The 16,987-nt window shown below is 41.4% G+C and overlaps 1 protein-coding gene across 3 annotated transcripts in view; it reads left to right on the forward strand.

Moving 5' to 3' along the window:
• The window catches only part of TDP1 (tyrosyl-DNA phosphodiesterase 1), a 116,323-nt gene that overhangs the window by 45,536 nt on the left and 53,800 nt on the right, over positions 1–16,987 (forward strand). Inside the window, exon 14 of one of the 3 annotated variants that reach the window (XM_077819251.1) lies at positions 3,767–5,812. The exons of 1 other annotated variant lie outside the window; for it this stretch is intronic. In XM_077819251.1, the coding sequence (XP_077675377.1) occupies positions 3,767–3,794 (28 nt within the window). In that variant the 3' untranslated portion in view covers positions 3,795–5,812. Of the gene's footprint in view, positions 1–3,278; positions 3,637–3,766; positions 5,813–16,987 lie in introns of those variants that run through there. One more of the 3 variants, XM_077819250.1, reaches the window with a different exon arrangement.

Genomic DNA, 16,987 nt, shown 5'->3' on the forward strand with positions numbered 1-16,987 from the left:
TGCGCTACGGAATTCACCCCATACCACAGAGTTGTCTCAGAATATAAGCTTCAATTTAAAATAAATGTTGCTAACTGTTATGGTTGTAAAGAAAATCTTGAATGTGAGTCAAGCATAAATCATTACAGTGATGTCACTCTGGTCCAAGATTAGGACTCCTAGGCACTACTACAATACAAATAATAAATTATAATGTTGCCCCATGGCCCAAGCAGTTAGCCAGTATTTGGTGTCTTGACAGGTTGCTTGGGTTAGGAGCAAAAATTGATAAGACTCAGGTACATTCTTTGGTGCAATCCTGTTTGTTTAAAAAAGAATGTACACACAGACAGTCCTGAACACAGTAGAAACAAACAGGAAAGTCAGAAATCCAAGTCTGCTGTTTCAGTGAGAACTTTGTCCAAAAGATGGTCTGTCTCTTGGCTTCCTCATAGGACCACACACCACTGCCTCTCCTGCTGTTTGCTTACTTTTTACCTGGCTCTCTAGATTCTTTTCCATACTGTAATGAGGCGAGACTCACCAGTGCAGTGCCTCCTGCGGGTTATCCTAGGAATTAGCTCAATTTCAGTCCAGAGTGCCCTCTGCAGGCCGGTGGCTCACGTGCCTCAGGCCCCGTGTCCTGCCTGGACCCCGGTGCCCTTTACCTCGGGGTTCTGCCTCTGCAGTACCCCCTGCTCAGGGTCTCCCCTCCCAGGGGAACCCCCACCCTCTAAACCCACCTTGCCTCAGTGGCTACTGCCAGTCATCATCCAGCCCCTGCTCACTGGGGCAGACTGCAGTCTGTAAACCACTCATCATTGGCAAAGGTGGGGGTCGGACCTGCTGCCTCTGCCTAATCCGGACTGCACCCTTGCAACCCCAGTACCCTTTTTGGCCTTTGACAAGGCCCACAGCCTGGGGATTTGCCAGACTAGAGCTCCCCAGCACTGCTCTGTCCCAAATACCCTTCTCTCTCAAGAGCTAGAGAGAGACTGACTCAGCTGATGGTTCACAGCTCTTTTATGGGGCCAGCTGTCTCCTATTTGGGTGTGGCCCCAATGGTGGCTGCCTTCCCAATCAGCCTATTCTTCTTGGCTCTCAACCCTCTCCAAGGGCTGGCTTTTAACCCTTTCAGGGCTGGAGCGGGGTGAGAAAAGAGAGCTTTTCAGTGCTGTCAGTGAGGTTTTCCTGAGCACTAAATTTGCTTAAACTCCTTTTTAAAAAGAAATAGGTGGAAATTGGTACAAACTTTTACATTAGAAACTTGCTGATGTTGGACCAAATCCTCAGCTAATGTGTTGTATTTGGATTTCCCTGTAAAAGTAGCCTAAAATGAGCTGCTGGAAGCATGTCCAAGCATTCAGCAGAAATCCTCTTAACAATGGAATAATGAATCTTAATTAGTAACTTATTCCTATGTTAATGTCTATGGAAAATTAGACTATAAGGGAGGCTGCAACAACTCTTAAGAGCTTGATTGATGTATTTGGGTTAGAGAAATACCAGTACAGCCTTTACCATACCATAGAAAAGCCTTTTTCTCATTAACTCATATGCATGGTCTACACTACAGAGTCAGGTCAACATAAAACAGCTTAGGTCAATCTAATTCTGTAAGCATCTATACTAAAATGTCGCTTCTGCCGATGTCACTCGCTTAACTCCACCTCTCTGAGATGCATAGCATTTAGGTCGACATACTTAGGTCAACGCAGTGTCAGACACTGCGTTACTTACCTCCTGGAGGCCACTAAAGTTGATGTATCTCACAATGCCCACTGTGACCGCTCTGGTCACCATTTTGAACTCCACTGCCTGGCAGCCAGGTACAGACCTCTTCCCTTTGTAAAGCCCCAGTGAAATTCCATTTCCTGTTTGCTCCTCACTCTGCAGCCCATAGAGAACTGCATTCTATGGCCTCCCTACTTTCCTGCCTCAATTCCATGTGGCATCCAGGGCCACTGCACTTCCCCTACCACTCCATCATGGGGGACAGTACAGACAATCACAGTTGCACATACACCAACCGTGTCTCTCACAGGCCAGTGTATGTATTTGTGAAATGAAAATGACTGTTCTTTCCCCTTCGTAGGTTCTTTTCCCTGTATCTATAAACTTTCATTCAGTTATAAATATGTCTTCATTTTTATTCACAACATATGCTGGTTGTCGCTGACATCGTTCTTAGATAATAGCAATAGGTGCATTGGCATGTTCTAGTACTACACACAGCACTCATTACAAGGTTCATACTGGAGTGCAAAAAACCAAAGCCAGCATTGCTGTGGCTCACTCTTAAAATGGTCTTTCAAAGCCTCCCGGAGCCGCATGGCTCCCTGTTGAGCTCTTCTTATAGTTCTGGTATCTGGCTGCTCAAAAACAGCAGACAGCCTTTCCACCTCCACCCCAGCAGAAACTTTCCCCCTTTACTTCACAGATTATGAAGCACACAGCAGGCAGCTATAATTGGGATTTTTTTTTCACTGAGGTCTAATCTTGTGAGTAGATAGTGCCAGAGACCTTCTAAATGGCCAAAGGCACATTCAACTGTCATTCTGCGCCCGCTGAGCCTGTAGTGGAAGCACTCCTTGCTCCTGTTGAGGTGGCCTGTGTACAACTTCATGAGCTATGGGAGTGAGAGAGAGGCTGGGTCTCCCAGGATCACTATTGGCATTTCAGCAACCCCAGTGGTATACCTCTGGTCTGTAAAGAAAGTCACTGCTTACAGCTTTCTGAACACACCTGTGTTCTTAAAGTTGCATGCATCATGCACCTTCCCTGACCATCCCATGTTTGGACTATTAAACATCACAAGTGATCTACCAGCACTTGCAATACCATAGAAAAGTAGCCTTTTCTGTTGATCTATTCTGTGGTAAGGTGGGTCTGATGCTAAAATAGGGATATGTGTGGCATCTATACCCCCACCGCATTTCGGGAACCCCATTGCTGCAAAACCATCCACTATGGCCTGCACGTTGCCCAGAGTCCCAGTTCTTTGATGCAGGATGCAATTAATGGCTCTGCACACTTGCATCACAGCGGATTTCCCAGCTCCAAATTGATTCCCAACTGATCAGTAGCAATCTGGTGTTGCAAGGTGTTACAGCGATCATTACTCACTCCTCCACTGTCAGTGTAGCTCTCATTTTGGTGTCGCTGTGCAGGAGGGCTAGGGCAAGGTCTGCTCACACATCCAGGAATGTGGCCTTGCACAGCTAAGCTTCTGCAGCCACTGCTTGTCGTCCCATACCTGCACAGCAATACAATCCCACCAATCACTGCTTGTTTCTCAGGCCCAGAACCAGCTCTCCACCATCTGCAGCTGCTCTGTGAATGCCAACAACAGCCTTGAATTGTTTCTATGTCCCACAGCAAGCTAGCCTCCAAGGAATCCTCATCTTCCCTGCGGCTCCTCTGGTGGCTCTGCAAATGCTGCAGGATCAGCGTGCTATGCTCACAACGCTCATCACAATAATGCAGAGTTGTGCAGGATTCATGCTTCTCAGACAGATGATGGACACACGGTTTTGTGGGGCTTTTGAAAAGAAGTCAAACATTATTGGAAGCAGAAAAAAGTATAGGATGAAGAAAACAGCATCATGTGACATTGAAACCATGTTCCCAGTCACCTCTGCTTTACTTATTTACCCCCATAAGGCATTGCAAATGCTTCCCAAAACAGATTATTTTGTTGTAAATGATTGTGTTTAAAATAACACTTTACGCTTTGTGTAAAACCGGAACTTTCCTCTTTTTGAAATTCTGTTCTTTTCATTGACAGAGTACTCTTCAGGAAAAGAAATTGCTGAGCAGAAAGCAAAGCAAAAATCTCTGATCCCTAATGGCTGTAATCCACCTTGTTTTCCTTAGTCTCCTGCAAATAAGTAGGGCAGTGCTGCTACCATTTATTTCTGATGCATCTTGTTTGAAGATAAATGAATCACTGGAAAATTTTCACTGGGGTTTGACATAGTGAATCAAAAGGATTTAATTCAATTCCTAAAAACCTGTAAAAAAGTATAAACACAAACCCTCTGCCTTTTGGGGCATATAGCAACCTAACTGCCTTGGATTAGGAAGAAATTTATTGAAGGACATTGAGGATTGGCATGGAAAGACTGCACTCAGTCAAGGCCCCATTGTGTTGAGTGCAGTACAAATGCATGAGAACATACAGTCCCTGCCCTGAAGAACTTAAATCTAGATTGATAAAAGATGCAACAAGTGCATATGACAAATATTAGGGAAGAGTAACAAAAAGGTCAAACTTGATAACACAATTTGATAGTTTAAGGATAAATAAATATAAGTAGTGTTCCCCCTTCACCCATGCTGCCTAGCCATCTTTGACAGGCTGATTTCTTGTATGCGTCACAGCAGAAGTGGGTGTTGAGGAAGAATGCTATAGAATTAAGTGAAACAATAAAGTCTTTCAGTACAGCTGCTTGCAAATATTTTTACCAAGATAAAACATGGTGTTTTTATGGGAATGTAGGAGTGAGAGAAAGGAGTTGGACCCATTGCAAATGCATAATTAAATAGTCATCAGAGACGGTACTAGCAAGTTTATATAAATCTAACTACAGTACCTGACAGTTATTTCAAAGATTATGGTTATGGCATAATCTGCAGAAATGCCAAGTTACCTCATTATACATTACAAACAACTGTGCATTAGACCTGTGAACTAATGTGAAAATATGGATTAAAAGTTCTATATAATTGCTGGTACTGAGTGCCAGAACGTTTTTTTTTTTTTTTTTCTGCCTTTCCCATTCCTGGTTGGCATATTAACCTCAGAGGATGAAATTGCAAGTCATTCAGCTAAGTTAGTGTCAGTACTGCTAGCCAGTTAAGTCAGTCCTGCCACCTGAAATTTCCAAGATTGCCGTGTAGAGTTTATTGTGAAGTTTAAAGGGACAATGTCAACTTGGGGCTTTTTTGTTTTGTTTTTTAATTTCCACAAGTCCCAGTTTATCGTGTCACCCTTAAATAGTATGTTTGGGCTGTTTTGTTATTTATAAGTGCTTTTCTGCTCTCTTGCTGATACTTAAAGGATTTTTTCAACAAAATAGAAATCTACAACTTGGGGAGACAATGAAAATGACTATATACAGAGAGCTGTGAAGTGCACGTAAACTGAAAAAAGAGATGATTTGTTGCTAACTTTAAGTTCCAATAAATGTGTGTGTTACTTCTGTTATAGGGAAGGCTGGTCATGACCCCTATATTTATAAATGCTTCCTCATGCTTTCCATTATAAAAGATTCGTGCAGTTTTTTTGAAAGAAGCTCTAACATTTCCACTGTTTTTCAGCAGACCTTTGAGATTCAGGAGGGAAAAAGTCCTGGGGTGAGAGATGTGCCTTTGGCTTGTCCCATAAGATTCCATTCAGCTTTTGTTGAATTGTAAACAATTTAAAATTGTGGTTTCTGTTTTTTCACATGCGATCTTCAGGGAAGTGTTGGCAACATGCCAAAATAACACTAACTTTCCAAAGAGCTGGGCATCTCTCTCCCAAACCATTCCCCCCTCCCCCTATTCCAAAATCCAGCTCATGACCCCAGGATACCACCATCCCATCTCTGGGAAGACAACACATTTTGCTTTAATTTTAACCTCATTGTAAGGGGGTGGGGGGGAAGAATTGATCACTGAATGGAAGTTGTTTACCTAGGCGCCTGTTGTTTTGACCTGACTTACATTCAGTACATGTGAACAGAGGCAGTACTAACCAGATATAGATATGTCATGTTTCAAAAGGGCTAATTTTCCAAAACTGAGGAAAACAGAGTGAAATTGATTAGAAGGAAAAATAATTAAACAGAAAAAAATAAATGTAAATTGCGTGTTCTTTAAGAAGTCCTCAGATGGTCAAAAAACCACGCTTCCACATTCAACAAAGAGAAATGCTTTTGGCAAAAGCCTATCCTGGTTATGAGAGGAAGGCCACAATTAGAAATAATTTTAAAAATCTATAACAAATGAGGGGCGGGGAGAAAGGGGCATAGAGAGCAATCAATATAAACTAGAATAGGAAAAAAAGGAAGCTAAAGACATTAGGGAAGAATTCATGTCTGGCAGGACTACGGTCAATAAGGAGTTTAAGCATGTCTGGAACAAAAGAAATACTAACGGTGGTATAGGCTAATTACTAGATGGAGATGGATAAATTGTTAATGAGGCAGAAAAGGTAGAAATGTTGAATAAAATTTCTGATTTGTATATGGAAATAAGTATATGTGGTTTACTCCTATCACATGAGGTTGGTTGATTTAATTTCCAGTACATGAGTAACAGGAGGATGTTAAACATCTACTAAGGAACAGTTCTAACTCAGGACCTCATAATTGGCACCCAAGAATCTTAGAAGGTGTCTGAGGAGATATCTGTCTCACTAATGTTTATTTTTAATAAATTGGGGGATACCAGGGAAAATCCAGAAGACTGGAAGTGCACTAGTGTTGTGACAGTATTCAAAAAGGGCAAGCAGGATGAACAAGGTTAACCTGGCATCGGTGCCAGGCAGAAGAATGGTAAACTTGATACAGGATTGAGTCAGTAAAGAATGAAAGGATGAGAATATGCCAGTCAATTCGGTTTTATGGAAAATAGGTCTCCTCAAACAAACCTGCTTTCATTCTCTGAAGAGATTACAAGGTGTTTTTTTTTATAAACTTAATTGCATAGGTGTAATATACTTAGATGTTTGACTTAGTACTGCATGCAGTGTTGTTGTAGCCATGTTGGTCCCAGGATATTAGAGAGACAAGGTGGGTCTTGTATTTAGCTGTACCACTCTTCATAACTTTTTCCAGATCTGAAGAAGAGCTTTGTGTAGCTTGAAAGCTACTCTCTCACCAACGGAAGTTGGTCCAATAAAATGTATTACCTCACTGATCTTGTTTTTCTTAGTACTTCGTATGACATTCTGATTAAAAACGGTTGTACAGTATCAATGAAGCACACATTAAATGGATTAAGCAACTTTTAACTGACAGATCTCAAGTAGTTGTCAATGGGGAATCATCAAATATGGGTGTTAATAGTGCTAAGTACTATAGGGCTTGTTAATTTGGCAAAGAAAGGCAAATGACTAGAAGTTAAAGGCTGATAAAACTGTATCTCATTTCCAATTTGAATTTAACAATGAAGGTAATTAATCATTGCAAGAAATTGTGTAATGAAGTGAAGGGCTCTCCAATTCTTGAGGTCTTCAGAGGGGTACCTTTCTGGAAGATATGCTTTAGTCAAATACAAATTATTGGGCTAAACGTAGGAGTAGAGGGGTGTAATTCCATGGCCTGAGATGTACAGAAGGGCAGACTAGATGATCTAATGGTCCCTTCTGGTGTTAAAATCTGAGTCTATGAAACAGTGGGGGTAGAAGCTTCCCTAATTCCTGGAGGTTGGGGGATGGGGAGGGTTGGGCTGCACTACCCCCAGACTAATATAACAACTGTAAAAATTTATTTTTTTACCTGTTTCTGTCTAAAACAAACAAAAGCACTTAGGAAATTACATACCAACAAACTACTGTAGCAGAATGTTGTGGTTACAAAGTCCAGCAGCCAAAAGTTAGGAAATGCCAGATTTATAGTTGCCCGTGCAACTTTAATTTTGCCCCCTTGTTTTTATATATTATGATAAATTAATTACATAGTAATTTTTTTCCTCGTTCCACCAGGAGACAGTTAAGGTCATTTCCAAAGTTTTACTACTTGCTTTTAACAATTTAACAGTGTTTTAGCAGTTTCTATTTGAATACACTCTGTAGTAATAAACTTTCAGACAAAGGCGCTACAGTAATAGTAAATGTGATTTTTTTTTTTTTGTTTGTGTTCATTCAAATGTTAGATTATTATTTTGACATTATACTGTGAATAGAACATACATTTGTGTGGATGACAGAGCCAGGACATTTATCTGTTTCATTGCTCTAGATTTTTGTCCATTTGCCTCTGTCTGTTTTAAAACATTTGACACAATCCTTTCCTTATGGTCTCTTTGTGAGTGCATTGATCCTGAAAAATGGTTTGCTCAGTGCTCGCGTTTAATAGCCTATAAAGATGAATGGAGAATGTTCATATCTGTCGTTGCTGCTGTTTGAGTTAATATAGCTGTAGATTTGAACTGTCTACACCAGGGGTCGGCAAACTTCTAGAAGTGGTGTGCCGAGTCTTCATTTATTCACTTTACTTTAAGGTTTCACGTGCCAATAATACATTTTAACGTTTTTTAGACGGTCTCTCTCTATAAGTGTATATATTATATAACTAAACTATTGTGGTATGTAAACAAGGTTTTCAAAATGTTTAAGAAACTTCATTTAAAATTAAATTAAAATGCTGATCTTGCACCGCCGGCCCGCTCAGCCCGTTGCCGACCTGGGGTTCCGTTCACCTAGGCAAGCAGCGGGCTGAGTGGGGCCGGCAGCCAGGACCCCAGACCGGCAGTGGGCTGAGCGGCTCAGCCCGCTGCCACTCAGCCCGCTGCCGGGCTGGGGTTCCATCCGCCAGCTCCTGCCAGCCAGGGTCCTGGCTGCCGGCTCCGCTCAGCCCGCTGCCAGTCTGCGGTCCCAGCCCTGTCCATATAGAGTAGGTACCTACCTTCTCCCTGGTTCTAGCCATTCTCTTCCCCTCTCTCTGCATTGAGCTGAGGGTGGGAGTGCTCTGAGCACAAGGCTGGGGGTGAAGGAGCAGGCTGGGGGTTGGGGTGCAGGGTGCGGCCAGGAGCTAGAATGAGGGAGGGGGCTCAGGGTTGGGGCAGGAGGTTTGGGTGTGGAGCGCTTACCTGAGCAGCTCCCATTTGGTGGGAGGGGTGCAGGTGGGAATGTGGGTGTGTGTGCGCAAGAGCTCCTGTTTGGTGCTCAGGGTGGGGGTGGGGATGTGGGGGATGCAAGAGTCAGGGCATGGGGCATGTGAGGAGGGTGCAGGAGTCAGGGCAGTGGGCTGGGTATGTGTGGGGGGTACCGGAGTCCAGGCTGGGGTTGTGGGGGGGGGTGCAGGGGACAGGGCACGGGGCTGGGGTGTGTGTGGGGTACAGGGGTCAGGGCAGAGGGCTGGATGTGTGAGAGGAGGGGTCAGGGCAGAGGGCTGGGGGTGTGGGCTGGGGTCGTGGGGGGTGCTCCCAGCCCCCTGCCCTGAGCAGCTCACGGCAGGGGGCTGGAGGGGATACGCCAAATCCACCCCCTTCCCCAAGGTCCTCAGAGCAGAGAGCGTGCTGCGGCTCCGCTTTTCCCCCTCTCCCCCTCCATAGCAAGGGCCATCAGCTGATCGGCTGCAGGGAGGGAGAGGAGGAGGGGCAGGAACCAAGCATGCTGGGGGAAGAGGTGGGGAGAGGGGGAAGCTTGCCTGCCCTGCAAGGAGAGAGTGGGGGCAGAGAAGAGCAGGCTGGGCTGGGCAGGATTTTTAATGACACGCTGCTGTAGACAGCAGCTTGCCATTAAAAATTGGCTCGTGTGCCATCTTTGGCATGCGTACCATAGGTTACCAACCCCTGGTCTACACTAAATAAAAGCACCACTGCGGGGGAAGGCTGTGAAAATGAAATCTTAAATTCTGCAAAAATTTAATTAGACATAGGAGCTGGAATAATTTTATGCCACTTGGGGATTTAAGACACATGCAACTGGTTGTAGCTCCAGTAGATACAGGAGCAGTAATTTACCTTAGTAATACTTGGTGATTATAAAGATCCTTATAACATTCCTGTAGTGGTATTCTCATTTTACCAATGGGTAAATTAAGCAGAGTGAGATTTACCTGAGGTCATGCCATACCTATGGCAGATCTAATACCCTGACACTATGTCCCATACTCTAAATGCTAGCCAACACAGCTTTAAAATTAGATTAAAGATTTAGTCACACAAAAAGCACATAAAAGTGCAAATCTCCAATTCTTCCTTTGCCTCTTAGATTGAGTTGTCTCCATGGTTGCAATTTTCCTTTTTTTAAAAATATATAAAGTGTGACGTGTCCCCTACCCCCTAGAATTTCTTCCCCGCTGCTGTGCTTTTTATTCCAGATCTTCACCTGCTGTTCCGAAACTGCCAGCAAGCTACTGCTTTACAGGATCACTTGCTTTCAGCTGAAGCACTAAAGCAGCAGCTGATTGGTAACTGTCTTATTTTTTAAAAAAATTCTTTACTGGAGTGGCATCAAAGTGATTTCCACTTTCACTATAATTACCCAAAATCTTGTGGCTTTTAATTTCTCGTTTTTATTAAAAACAAACAAAAACTATTGATTGGTATAAAGTTGTAATGAGGAAAAGGACTTTTTGAGCTATAAATTAGACTGTACTACAAGGTACTCTTTTTTGAGATATGTCAAATACAGAAGGTAGGGACTTTTGAAGGGACTAGAAGGCATAGGAACAATCTCAAATACCAACTCACGGATGGGAGTTTCTTCCTCTTTAATGCCTCTTTCAGATTTCTGGTCATGATGCTCCTTTAATTTTTCTGTGACTATTGTTAAATTTGGAAAGCAAAATAATAGATCATTAGAGTCTTTTGCCCTTGCAGAGCAATAGATAGCAAAGCTTCTACTCCAGCCAACCCCCAGAGAGAATGTATCCAGTTAAAGAAACTGATTCTAAAACTAGAGAAATTCATTTGTATATATAAGAGAATAGCTTTTCTGGTCATCCTCATCAAAGGAGGCAAAGGACTTTCCGGTCCTAGCACAGGATATAATTGTATGTATGCTTCCCCGATGTCATCAGTGTTTGTGTTTGTGTGAGGCAGCGTTCAGTTCAATCTTTTGGACAGTGGCTAATCAATAGCATCGAAATTCAGTCCTGGATTGAGTGCATGTTCTTTGGAAATGGACGATAGGATTTTTCAGAAGCACCCAGCGTTGCCCTAATTCTGTTCCCAATGATTTCAGAGATAAATCTCATTGACATTGATGAGAACCGATTCTGAGCAAATCTAAACCAGTTTGGTTTATTTGTTTATACTAATAAATCTCTGGCTGAGCGGTTTAGGATAATTTTGGGAACAGGTTTAATGGGATGCTGTCTATGAATTTTCTTAAATTGGCCAATTTCAAGAGAGTCTGCTTTCCAATGTGTCTGTAATTTAAAAATATAATCTTGGTAGGAAAAAAATGTCAGTGCTGCTAACTCTTGATTTTATTGAGTCTCAAGTTATTTTCCTTCTCGCCTTAGAAGCTGGAGTCTAGGGATTTGATAGTGTTCGCTTTGGGTGTGGTTGTATGTGTGTCGGGAGAGGTAGGAGGTATTTTTAAAAGAAGTTTAAAACAGTCTCTTATGGTTATGGAGAAACACTAAGGTGGTGATTTCAAGTTATTCTAAAGACTCAGAAAACAAAAGCAACCTAAAATCTATTAAAAATATCTCTCTTTTTTAACCAATCTAATGATTTTTTTGGGCCATGACTTATTTTTGGCTAGCTAGCTTTGGCAATGCTGCATAGTATAAGAATTTTTCTGCAAACAGTAAAATGGATCACTTAACCCCTTAACCATTGCTTTGAGATTATTTTTGTTAATAATAAAAAAAAAAAAAAGTCCATGGAAGCAAACTTGCCACCTCAGAAATTCCTTGTGAGCTTTGACCATTCTCTTATGCAACAGGCCCCTGGAAAAAGTAGAAAAAATAGACTAATTTTGGAAATACCTTATTTAATTGTAGCTTTCATTTAACTTTTGCCTCCTTTGGAAGAGAAACAATAGGTAGGCTTGGAATAATTAGATTTTATTGGTAAATGTCAATTTCACTGTGCATGCACAAATCCACAAAAAAGTCCATTGATGATCAAAATTTACAAAAACATGTTAAGTAAGAGAAATACTGCTTGAGAACTTACTAGAGTTTGATTTATTGATTTGCTTTGTGTATTTTGTAGGGCTGTCAATTAATCACAGTTAACTCAAGTGATTAACTCAAAAAATTAACCATCATTAAAAAATTAATCACGATTAATCGGAGTTTTAATTGCACTGTTAAACAATAGAATACCAATTGAAATCTGTTAAATATTTTTGGGTGTTTGTCTACATTTTCAAATATATTCATTTCAATTACAACACAGAATACGAAGTGTACAGTGCTCACTTTATTGTTTGTATTACAAATATTTGCACTGTAAAATTATTAAAAATATAGTATTTTTCAATTCACCTCATGAAAGTACTGGAGTGCAATCTCTTTATCGTGAAAGTGCAACTTACAAATGCCTGGGGTTTTTTTGGTTACAAGACTGCAGTCAAAAACAAAACAATGTAAAACTGTAGAGCTGACAAGTCCACTCAGTCCTCCTTCTTTATCAGCCAATTGCTAAGACAAACAAGTTTGTTTAGATTTGCAGGAGATAATGCTGCCCACTTCTTGTTTACAATATCACCTGAAAGTGAGAACAGGTGTTCACATGGCATATTTGTAGCCAGCATTGCAAGGTATTTACATGCCAGGTATGCTAAACATTCATATGCCCCTTCGTGCTTCAGCCAACATTCCAGAAGACATGTTTCCATGCTGATGACACTAGTTTAAAAAAAAAAAAAAATGCATTAAGTAAGTTCATGTCAGAGCTCCTTGTGGGAGAATTGTACGTCTCCTTCACTGTTTTACCTGCATTCTGCCATGTATTTCATGTTATAGCAGTCTCGGATGATGACCCAACACATGTTCATTTTAAGAACACTTTCACGGCAGACTTGACAAAACGCAAAGAAGCTACCAGTGTTAGATTTCTAAGGATAGCTACAGTACTCGACCCAAGGTTTAAGAATCTGAAGTGCCTTCCAAAATCTGAGAGGGATGAGGTGCGGAGCATGCTTTCAGAACTCTTAAAAGAGCAATACTTTGAGGAAACTACAGAACCCGAACCACCAAAAAAGAAAATCAACCTCTGCTTTTGGCATCTGACTCGCATGATGCAAATGAACATGCAGCTGGCCACACTTCCTTGGATCGTGATCGAGCAGAACTTGTCATCAGCATGGACGCAAGTCCTCTGGAATGGCGGTTGACTCATGAAGGGACATATTAGTCTTTACTGCATCTGGCATGTAAATATCTTGTGACGCCAGCTACAACAGCACCATGCGAACGCTTGTTCTCACTTTCAGGTGACATTGTAAACGAGAAGTGGGCAGCATTATCTCCTGCAAATGTAAACAAACTTGTTTGTCTTAGCGATGGGCTGAACAAGAAGTAGGACTGAGTGGACTTCGCAGCTCTAAAGTTTTACATTGTTTTGTTTTCGAGTGCAGTTATTATTTGTACATAATTCTACATTTGTAAGTTCAACTTTCATGATAAAGAGATTGCATTACTGTACTTGTATTAGGTGAATTGAAAAAATACTACTTTTTTAGTGTAAATATTTGTAATCAAAAATAAATATAAAGTGAGCACTGTACACTTTGTTTCTGTGTTGTAATTGAAATCAATATATTTGAAAATGTAGAAAACATCCAAAAAATTTAAATAAATCGTATTCTATTTAACGGCAAGATTAATTGCAATTAATTATTTTAATCACTTGACAGCCCCAATATTTTGATGATGTTGACAATTTTTGTCTTAATGGTGAAAAAGCTTTAACTTTTTGAATCTCAGCATCCACTGTCATAAAAAATTGTCAGGCCTCTTACCATAATTTCCTGCAACAGTGAAAATTTCAATAAAAATTGAAAAATGCACAAAATTATGGGATTTAAGCAACTGTGAATATTTAAATCTTTAGAAGTCTTAAAATAAATATTAGTATTATCCATTGAAATTATAGCCTCTTTTTAAATCTTCTTGTAGAAAATTTCCTGTTTTGCTATACAGAGGGCAGTCATCCCAGGGACTGGATCAATTAAGATAAGGTAGAAAGTAGTTTTATGAATAAAAGTAAGTTGAAAGGAGCACATTAGGGTAACATAAATAAGAAATTGTGATGTTATTCTGTACCATGATTAAAATCTTTGGGAATATTAATGTGTCAAGTAGATGAAATCTGTATTTGTTTCGTTTGAAGCGTATATCTCTTCAGCGCATTGGGCTGTATACATGCTGAGTTGCTAATAGCTAGTCATGTCCAAATATTGTCATTTATGATTTCATTGCTCGGAGTTTAATATTCCAGGCCCCAAGTCTCCACACAAATGTGTTTCTGATGTTTTTTTGGTGGGGGGTGTTGTATTTGGGGAGAAGGGTATTAATATTTGTTTTTGTTCAGCTTGGCCTGATTTAAATAGTATGCTCAAAGGGAAATTTTAAAAAAGTTTACGTAAAGAATGTGGTGATCAGTAAAACGGAGAAATGTTAGCCAGTATGTATGTCTCCACTGAAAGTCCAATATTCTAGTGAAAACTTGGTGTATTTCAAAGAATGCTGCTGAAAGTCACTGCTGCAGAGAGACAGTGATTTAGTTCTGGAGTGAAATTCAAAATAGTGGACCCTTTTTTAACTAGAACAGAATTTACATGTGAAATATTTAGGACGTGTGTATGTGTCAGCAATGATACAAGCTAATATTAGCTAATGCTATGGGGTTGCTTGCTACTGTTGTATGTTGTGCTTGCTCCTGATGAGACCCTCTCCTTAGCAAGAGATCCGTATGGAACATCAGCATATTCAACTATATTCACTCTCGATAGTGTAAACGAATACAGTCAAACTGAGTGTGGATTATAAACTCTAACCAGTAGCTCAAAAGATTTACTAGAGACAAGTTCTCATTTTTCCCTAATGTAGTTTAAATTGGGCATCATTCTATGATTTTCCTCACTGTCAACAGAAGTAACTTACAAACTTAGGTCAAAATTGGGAGGCCGGAATTTGAGGGAATTGGGAATTTGATGAGGTTGGCTGTTTCTGTATCTATATCGGGATAGATATGAGGAAATGCTATATAGATAGATCTAGATATATCTAACTGGTTTTTCAAAATATTTCATCCACATAGATCTCACTCTTGGCGCACAGGAACCTGTGTGCATAAGATCAGATTATTTTGGTTAGTAGTGTCCACTGGAGCTGCATTCATGCACTAGATAGCTTTCTGCCCTCCCCCCCCCCCCCCCCCCCCCGCACACACACCCAAGGACATTTAATGAAGGGAACATGCCCCAACATCCCATAGTTCCTTTGCCAATACAGAATCCAAGAAGGAGTAGGACTCCTTAATAGCAGGGAAGGAGGTGAGTCATGGGAGCCATGTAGACAAAACATCTTAAACCACAGTTACTGTAAGGTATGTAACCATTCTTTCCTCTTTGAGTGATTGTCCACGTGTATCCCACTCTTGGTGACAAGCAAGCAGTTACCCGTTTTCTTGGAAACAGATAGTCCTACTTAAACAAGGATTATAGGACAGCTCTGTCAAAATGGGCATCTGATCTGGAAGCCTCTACCAAAGAATAGTGTCTTGTAAAAGTGTAGACTGAGCTCCACATAGCTGCCCTCCAGCCTCTGGAAATAGGGACAGTCATCAAACAGGCAGCTGAGGCTGCCTGAGTCTTAGTGAAATGAGCTATTATGTGGCTAGATAGGTCTAACCTGGCAGCTCAAAACATGTTCTTATACATTTTTATAAGATGTATAAATGAGATGGTTGAGTTCGGGATCCTGACAAAAGAAAGAAAGGAGAGTAGCAGAATACGGACTCTGGACTTAGAAAAGCAGACTTTGACTCCCTCAGGCAACTGATGGGCAGGATCCCCTGGGAGAATAACATGAGGGGGAAATGAGCCCAGGAGAGCTGGCTGTATTTTAAAGAATCCTTATTGAGGTTACAGGAACAAACCATCCTGATGTGTAGAAAGAATAGTAAATATGGCAGGTGACCAGCTTGGCTTAACAGTGAAATCCTTGCTGATCTTAAACACAAAAAAGAAGTTTACAAGAAGTGGAAGTTTGGACAAATGATCAGGGAGGAGTATAAAAATATTACTCAGGCATGCAGGAAGCCCAAATCACACTTGGAGTTGCAGCTAGCAAGAGATATTAAGAGTAACAAGAAGGGTTTCTTCAGGTATGTTAGCAACAAGAAGGTCAGGGAAAGTGTGGGATCCTTACTGAATGGGGGAGGCATCCTAGTGACAGAGGATGTGGAAAAAGCTAATATACTCAATGCTTTTTTTGCCTCTGTCTTCACGAAAAAGGTCAGCTCCCAGACTACTGCACTGAGCAGCACAGCATGGGGAGGAGGTGACCTGGCCTCTGTGGAGAAAGAAGTGGTTCGGGACTATTTAGAAAAGCTGGAAGAGCACAAGTCCATGGAGCCGGATGCGCTGCATCCGAGGGTGCTAAAGGAGTTGGCGGATGTGATTGCACAGCCATTGGCCATTATCTTTGAAAACTCATGGCGATCGGGGGAGGTCCCGGATGACTGGAAAAAGGCTAATTTAGTGCCCATCTTTAAAAAAGGGGAGGAAGAGGATCCAGGGAACTACAGGCCAGTTAGCCTCACCTCAGTCTCTGGAAAAATCATGGAGCAGGTCCTCAAGGAATCCATTCTGAAGCACTTGGAGGAGAGGAAAGTGATCAGGAACAGTCAGCATGGATTCACCAAGGGCAAGTCATGCCTGACTAATCTAATTGCCTTATATGACGAGATAACTGGCTTTGTGGATGAGGGGAAAGCAGTGGGCATCTTATTCTGTGACTAAAGCAAAGCTTTTGATACGGTCTCCCACAGTATTCTTGCCAGCAAGTTAAAGAAGTATGGGCTGGATGAATAGACTATAAGGTGGATAAAAAGTTGGCTAGATCGTGGGGCTCAACAGATAGTGATTAATGGCTCCATGTCTCGTTGGCAGCCAATATCAAGTGGAGTGCCCCAAGGGTTTGTCCTGGGGCCAGTTTTGTTCAATATCTTCATTAATGATCTGGAGGATGGTGTGGACTGCACCCTCAGCAAGTTTGCAGAGGACACTAAACTGGGAGGAGTGGTAGATACGCTGGAGGGTAGGGATAGGATACAGAGGGCCCTAGACAAATTAGAGGATTGGGCCAAAAGAAATCTGATGCGGTTC

This window comes from Eretmochelys imbricata, chromosome 6 (genome assembly GCF_965152235.1).
Source record: "Eretmochelys imbricata isolate rEreImb1 chromosome 6, rEreImb1.hap1, whole genome shotgun sequence".
NCBI lineage: Eukaryota > Metazoa > Chordata > Testudines > Cheloniidae > Eretmochelys > Eretmochelys imbricata.